We start from the raw sequence: 7,177 nt of genomic DNA on the forward strand, positions 1-7,177 counted from the left end.
CTGCATTGGCAGGTGGATTCTTAATCACCGCGCCACCAGGGAAGTCCCTAATTGGTTAAGTCTAAAATTCCCACCCTTAACATCTGCTGCTTCATCCCCGCCTCTCTCTTCCTACCGGCCATCATCCATTTCTTATCTGGATGAGAGCAACAGACATCTATGCGGGGCTCCAGGCAAATGGGCAACAGGTGTGTGTGCTGAGAGTTCCATCTCCTCGGCCCTCGGGGCGGCCGGACCAGGCTTGTGGAGGCTGCAGCCTCTAGACCAGCGTCTTGCAGCCTCAGGAAGTCTCGTCTGTTAATCTCGGTGTGCAATTCAAATGTCATCATTTTTTTAGGTTGCTTCCACCTGGGAAATGTGGGGAAGCACCGATCTTTCTTCTGCCCACTCAGCCCCATCCTAGGCACTGTGGCCAGATTCACCTCCATGGAGTCCAACTAAGATAGTACAGCTTGCCTTCAGAATGGCATCAGGATTCTGCACAATATGAAAGTTACTGAAAGCCACAAGGGCAGGCAAGGAAACCCAACACAGGAGTCCTTCTTACAGCATGGGTCCCATGGATTGAGGAGATGTGCAGTGAAAAGCAGGCTCCGAGGACATCTAGGAAGCTCACTCCTTCAGCTGGAATGGCTGTTCTCACACTCTACCGTGTACAAGTATCACCTGCTGCAATTGTGGGAAAATGCAGATTCCAGGGCCTCCTCCTGCCCCACCCACATTTTTAGTCAATGTGTTTGCAACCAGACCCAGCAGTTTGCATTTTTAGGGAACACACTGATGGTGGGCACAGATCTTACTTTGAGAAACGGTGCCCTGATGATCTCAGCTAACGGCAGATTTCACCTAGTCACCTCAAAGGATGAAACAATAGCATACGGGCAGGAATTTGCAGTAAAAAGCAGTGTCTCGGCCTAAAATCTCAAATCAAACACACCACTTTGAAAAAAATGTAAGAATAAGGGATCCTTAAAATATGGAAAGTGGTTGAAAGGAAGACCATCTGGGCAAACCAAAGTTACTCACCCTCAAGAACATTCCCCCAGAAAGGCAAATTGCATGGAAAATATAAAATGTAATCCCAAAGGAAAAAGGAAGCTTTGAAACTTTGGAAAGAAACTGCTTATAACCTATAACAAAGGCAGCCCATTGGGCAGACAAACACAGCAAACTGCTCTCAAAAATGGGACAAGATGGGGGGCTTCCCTGGTGGCGCAGTGGTTGAGAATCCGCCTGCCGATGCAGGGGACGCAGGTTCGTGCCCCGGTCCGGGAAGATCCCACGTGCCACGGAGCAGCTGGGCCCGTGAGCCATGGCCACTGAGCCTGCGCGTCCGGAGCCTGTGCTCCGCAATGGGAGACGCCACAACAGTAAGAGGCCTGCGTACCACAAACAAACAAACAAAAAAATGGGACAAGATGGAAGTTATAGTGAAGGCAGGGAATATGCGTGTGGCCACAGGGGTAACGTACACGTTCCTGTAGGAGGTTCCCAGGGTAGAGAGAATGTCATTGATGGCATTACAGTTCCAGCTAGCTCAGGGACCTGTGTCCTTACTCAGCCAGTAAGGTGACTCTGCTGGCTGTTGTGACTTTTTCTGGTCCCCGGATGTAAAAGGGGTCTGGCTCACAGGGATGCCGTGAACTCATCAGGCAAGTGACCGGACGTTTGAAAGCCAGGCTGACTTGAAAATATGGACCACCTGTTCACTGTGATTCTGTGGGGATGCTGAGCGCTTAAAGCTGCAGGTGTTTGCCATCAGCGTGGGGTGTTGTTGCTGCCCACTCTTCTGCCTCCTTTCAGACACGATATGGACCGTTCCACGACAATTCAGACTCCACCCAGAGCGTGGAGTGCAGTGCGGGGCTCCGGATCTGCTCTGGGTGGCTAAATAGCGACCGGAGAGCGACTCCAGGCTTCCTGCAACCAGGACAAAACCTGGGGTCCTTCCTCTTCGCCGGAAGAAGGCTGGGAGGGGGAAAGAGGCAGCACCATCTGGTTTAAAAGCACCTGACTTGGGCTGGTTCGACACCAGTGGGACAGGCACCGCTGACACTGTTTCCCCAGAGGCAATGTGGGATTTCTTGCCTTGCATCTCCAGGACATCTCAGTGAACTAGCTCCACAGCCATGATTCAGGAGGAGGCTGAGAACCAGAGTGAGTGAGGAAGGGAAGAGAGGAGAAACCTGTTTTCAGCTCTGGCGTGAGATGCTATTTTTAACTGGGATAAAATATCTGGAGGAAAGAAATATAAAAGCTTCAGTGGAATCCTTTTAGAGCTGTGGCAAATACTCATCTTGGCCAGAGGTAGATGGCCAAGTGTTAAACATTGAGCTGAAGCCCAATATTGCCCTTATCGATACCCTTCAGGATGCAAAAAGAAATATGAAATTTTCAGTGTGTAATTAGTGCCACGCTTTTAGTATTAAAATGTTTAATGCTCAGATTTCTAGTTTGACTTCATGGTGGAGGAACAATAATGTCTTAGCACTGTGTCCACTATGAAATGGGCCCAGCTGTCTCACTGTCACTCACACGGATCACCAGGTTATCTTGAACTAGAACTAACTAAAGACAATTCCTCTTGGACTCCTGGATGTAAAGAGGTCTCAACCAGGACTTCTTGAAAGACTTGTGGCACATGTTAGATTAAATAACTAAAAATTAACTGTAGCTCCTACAGCTTAGTTTGTTTATTACTGTGAGTTCTTACTATACCAAACAATTCTATCAGGATTAGAAGTGTAATCTAATCTCTCTTGTTCTGCCTTGTGTTATCAATTTAATTGTTATTAACAGCACTACAGGTGGCCACAATCAGACCCATCATTCAAGGGAATTTCCCCACGTGGAGCCTCGGGGAGGGGCATTGTGTGAAGCCTCGGGCTCAGAGGCTGGTGAGTTTTTGGAGCACAGAGTCCAACCTCCAGCACACTGCCTGCCACGGAGCGGGGTTTCAGCACATATTTGCTGGATGAGTGAGTGGCTACGTGGATGAATAAATGAATAAAGATGTAAGCCAGAGCTAAGCAAGGAAGAGACTGTACCTGAAGGCTATACCGGCACCAGGTAAGGTGAGGTTTGAGGGGGCAGACCTAGAGCAGGCAGGAGGGTAGTCAATCCTGTTTGGAAGCCACAGTGTGTACAGAGGAGATGGGACAGGCAGGTGGCTATGACAGGGCAGCTGGCTAGAGGTGCGGAGTGGGCGTCCTGGCAGGCATGTCAGTAGGTATTCCTACGGCAGGAGACGCGTGAAGGTCACACAGGGGGCACAGGGCCTCAGGAGCAGGACCCCAGACTCCATCCAGGGTGAGTCGTAGAGGAAACAGAATGTGGGCCGGGCAGGTGTCGAGGCCCCGGGTGTCCAGAGGCAACTAGAACAGGAGCCGGAGGCAGGATGTGGCCTTCAGAATAAAGCCTGTTAGTAGACCTGAGATCAAGGCCAGAGAAGGACTAGCCAGGCTGGCTCCAGGACAATCCCCCAAGCCACTGAACTTTCAATTCTCCCCATCTTAGGAAAGCGTCCACCCAGGGACTGCAGCAAGGATGAGTCTACGTGGAGATGTTCAAGGAGACCCAGGGAAGGAGTCCGGGAGGCTATAAAAGCAAGCAGTCAAATAAGCCATGGCTCTCAGCAGAGCAGGTAAACCTACACGTTACAAATTATTTCAGGCTTTGATTTGAATTTGTAACCAGGTGTTCTGTGCCTTGAATACTTTAACTGATAATCAACTGACTGACAGTGATTTGGCGAGGTCTGCAATGTGCCTAGCGTTGTGCTTCACCTGTTTGGGATTAGAGGCGTGAAACAGTCATCGAACAGATGCGTTTATACTAAATATGCAGAATGTGTCACTATTCACAGAGAAGAAAACAAGGCTGTGAAAGGGCTGCAGCCAGAAAGTGCTGCAGATGAGCATGGATGGCAGAGGTCAGGGAGGGCTTCCTGGAGGAGGTGGGATGCACCCTGGACCTGCAGGACATGGGACATCCGCAGAGAGAGGAGAGAACGTTTACCACCAATTCCTTTGCTATTCTTGACTGCTCAGAACACACCCCTCAGAGCTAAGCAAGACAATTTACTAAACTGCAAGAGAGGTGAGGGGAAAGAAAGGCGAAGTCATCCTGACTGGGTGTACTTTCTGAGTCCCATCTCGCAGGGGAAAACCCTGAGGCACAACCAGGTTGGGGCTAGTTCATGGTGAAGTCAGATAAGCAAGGGCATCCAATAGGGCCTGAGGCCTCACCATCTTTTCTAACACAGAGGAGCTGCTCTCCTCCCTCCTGCCAAGTGGAGAACTGGCTTTGGCTTTATGGTGAAGGTTTTGGCTAGTTTGGTTTGTTTGGGCTTTTTCTTTGTTTTGTCTTGGTTTGAAAGGGCTACTGAAGAAGGGAAACGGGAGGAAATGATTTTCTTTTTTCTCCTATGATAGTACCAGTTCTGCCCTTAGATGCAGGCGAGAAGGCCCCTCTCCCGGCCATACCAGTTAGCAGGACCCCCTATGGCCCTCCTCTGTCTGTGCCCCTCCCCACGGCCATCATGGCACGACTATTATATTAGTTTCCTGTTGCTGCTATAGCAAGTTACCACAACCTTAGTGGTTTAAATCCACACAGATCTATTATCTTAGAGTTCGTGCGTTGGTCAGAAGTCTCACTGAGTGTCAACAGGACTGCATTCTTTTCTGGAAGCTCTAAGGGAAAATCTGTTTCCTTGCCTTTTCCAGCTTCTAGAGGCCACCAGCATTCCTTGGCCTGTGGCCTCTTCCATCTCCAAAGCCAATAACGGCTGGTAGAGTATTCTCACACCTCATCACCCTGACCTTCTCTTCTGCCCCCTCTTTCATTTTTAAGGACCCTGGGGATTACATTAGACCCGCACAGATAATCCAGGATATAATGTATAATCATAAAGTCAGGTTATTGGCAACTTTAATTCTGTCTACAACCTTAATGCCACATTACATATTTACAGGTTTTGGGGACAAGGATATGGACATCTTTGGGGTGGGCATTATTCTGCTAGTACAGTTGCCAACGTCAGAGGATAGAATATATTTTATTTAACAATCTGTTGACTTGGTTTATAATTTTAAGTATTTAGAAGCATGGTGTGTGGCCTCTATTTGTGCTCTTGCCCGAGGCAAATAGCAGGGCTGCTCTGGTGGGAGCAGTGGCTGTCCAAGGTGAAAGGTCTATAGCACCTTACAGTGGAGTGGAAAAGTTCAGTATTCCTTAGCCAGCAGCATCCCCTTCTGGACAGTTTCCAAGGTTCCCCCAGCCTGTTTCTCCATAGCAACCTGTCACCTTCATCATCTTACCTCTGATTCACACCCAGTTCTGACTCCCAACACTTTGCTCTCCTTACAAAAGCATTCCTCCCAAAGAAGGTACATTTCCCATTCTTTTTGCTTTTTACTTTTACATAAAAAGGGTAGAAGCAAGGGAAGAAACCCCAGCCCCATTAGTACAGACACATCAAAGGGTACTGAGCCCCTCGGGAAACCACAGCATGGCTTACATCATCCTGCAGCACATCCGCTAAGCAACTGTGGGATCCACATCTGTTTCCATGGAGATGTCACTTCATCATCATTCTCCAGGCAGAGCAGAGGAGTGCCTCTGGGAGGAATGAATATGCTGGGCCAGAGAATAACAAAATCTGGTGCCATGAGCAAGAAGAAACCCCAACCCCCCCCCCCAAAAAAAACACTATAATCAAGATGAAAGGTTGATGAGAGAGCATTAGAATGAGAGAGAGGGAGAATGGGCACTGGATGGGGTCGAGGGGGAGTGACCGGCCAGAATCAGATGGAGGCTCACGTCACCTGCCTCTCTCAATACACAGAGCGGCCAAGGGAGGCCTCAGGCTCCTGCCAAATATTGTACAACAGTCCATGGACCCCAAGCCTTGTGCGTCGCTGCCCAGGATTCATCCCGGTGGACGGAAGGCACTCAGGCGCCGTAACGCTTTTGTCCTGTTGCTTCCAGTCAGGCAAAGGTGGATCGTGGTCCTTCTGCTGCCGATGTTGCTTCGGCCTGCCCAGCACAGTGCCTTCCAGGGACAGCAGCTCCCGCTCATCCAGACAAGCCCTATTGCTCCGAGGCCGGGCTTGCTAAACTGACGATAGCAGAAGCCGAGGCAGGTAGAAGGGAACTGGCGTTTACTGGGCTCGGGCGCTGCCTCTCAGCTAATCCTCGAATCCCACCGTGGCGTGTTAGAGCCTCATTCTACAGGCCAGGAGCTGAGGCTCAGAGAGGAGAGGTGGCTTATTCAACGTGACGAGATTAACAGCAAACTTTTAGAGTTCACTCACTTTGTGCCAGGCATCGTTTTAAACTCTTCACAAGTATTTATTCATTTCATCCTCACATCGCATCTCTGAGGGGGTATTATTATCCGTCAGTTAATACGTGGCAGAGCCAGGCTTGGGGGCCTGGGGTGCCCTTCCCTCTGCATACGCTGACCGCACCCCACCGCAACACCACTGGGTAGAACAGCTCAAGAAGGCGGGGTCAGGCACGCCGGAGTGAGTGAGCGCCAGTGGATGGAAACAAGAGGCCAAGTACGATTTTCCCTCCGTTCCAGCCGAGGCACCAAAGCTGGGGCTACGGGGCTCTGAGGATCCCATATTCTGGGTTCAGAAATCCACCCGCCGGGGGGCCAGTCCCTCCCTGTGGACTCAAGAAGAGACTGCCTTCCACCAAACACCTGGAGTTCTGCCCATCCTACCCGCTGGCGGTGCCAGAAGGTGCCGGAGGCCTCGGGGAGGGAAGGCAGGGTGCACGGAGGTCGGAGCTCATGCCGAAAGGCTCCTCCCCTGTATCCTGAGGAGGGAGCGTCCGGGACTCCGGGATACCGGAGTGTCTGCAGCAAAGGGAGGCTGGTGGCCTGGTCCCAGGCTGGACAGATATTCACTGAGCCGCAGACCCGAAGCCAGCTCGGGGGCAGCCTGGGAACAAGTGTCTGATGCAGGGAAGAAGAGGGTGCCTGCCAGGTTCCTCTGAACCCCGAGAGCAGTGCCTGCCTCTGCTCTAGAAGTTTCCAAAGGCAGAGGCCTTGCCAGGAGGGCTCCAGGTGACAGAGGCTGAGGGTGTCTGAGAGGAAGATGGGGTGGCCTACCCCACACCGATTCTCTTGCCCCCAGAGAGTCCAGAAGGACCCCGGGATCTACAC

The 7,177-nt window shown here is 50.9% G+C and overlaps 1 protein-coding gene across 1 annotated transcript in view; it reads left to right on the forward strand.

Moving 5' to 3' along the window:
• Positions 1 to 6,971, forward strand: part of CAPN13 (calpain 13) — a 104,181-nt gene extending 97,210 nt beyond the window's left edge. Inside the window, 2 exon segments of the mRNA XM_027113917.1 lie at positions 5,992 to 6,146; positions 6,646 to 6,971. Of these exon segments, the coding sequence (XP_026969718.1) occupies positions 5,992 to 6,146; positions 6,646 to 6,971 (481 nt within the window).
• Positions 6,972 to 7,177: the final 206 nt, after the last annotated feature.

The sequence above is a fragment of the Aethalodelphis obliquidens genome, unplaced genomic scaffold (assembly GCF_003676395.1).
Source record: "Aethalodelphis obliquidens isolate GAN/ISIS:26980383/991018 unplaced genomic scaffold, ASM367639v1 scaffold12, whole genome shotgun sequence".
Classification (NCBI taxonomy): domain Eukaryota; kingdom Metazoa; phylum Chordata; class Mammalia; order Artiodactyla; family Delphinidae; genus Aethalodelphis; species Aethalodelphis obliquidens.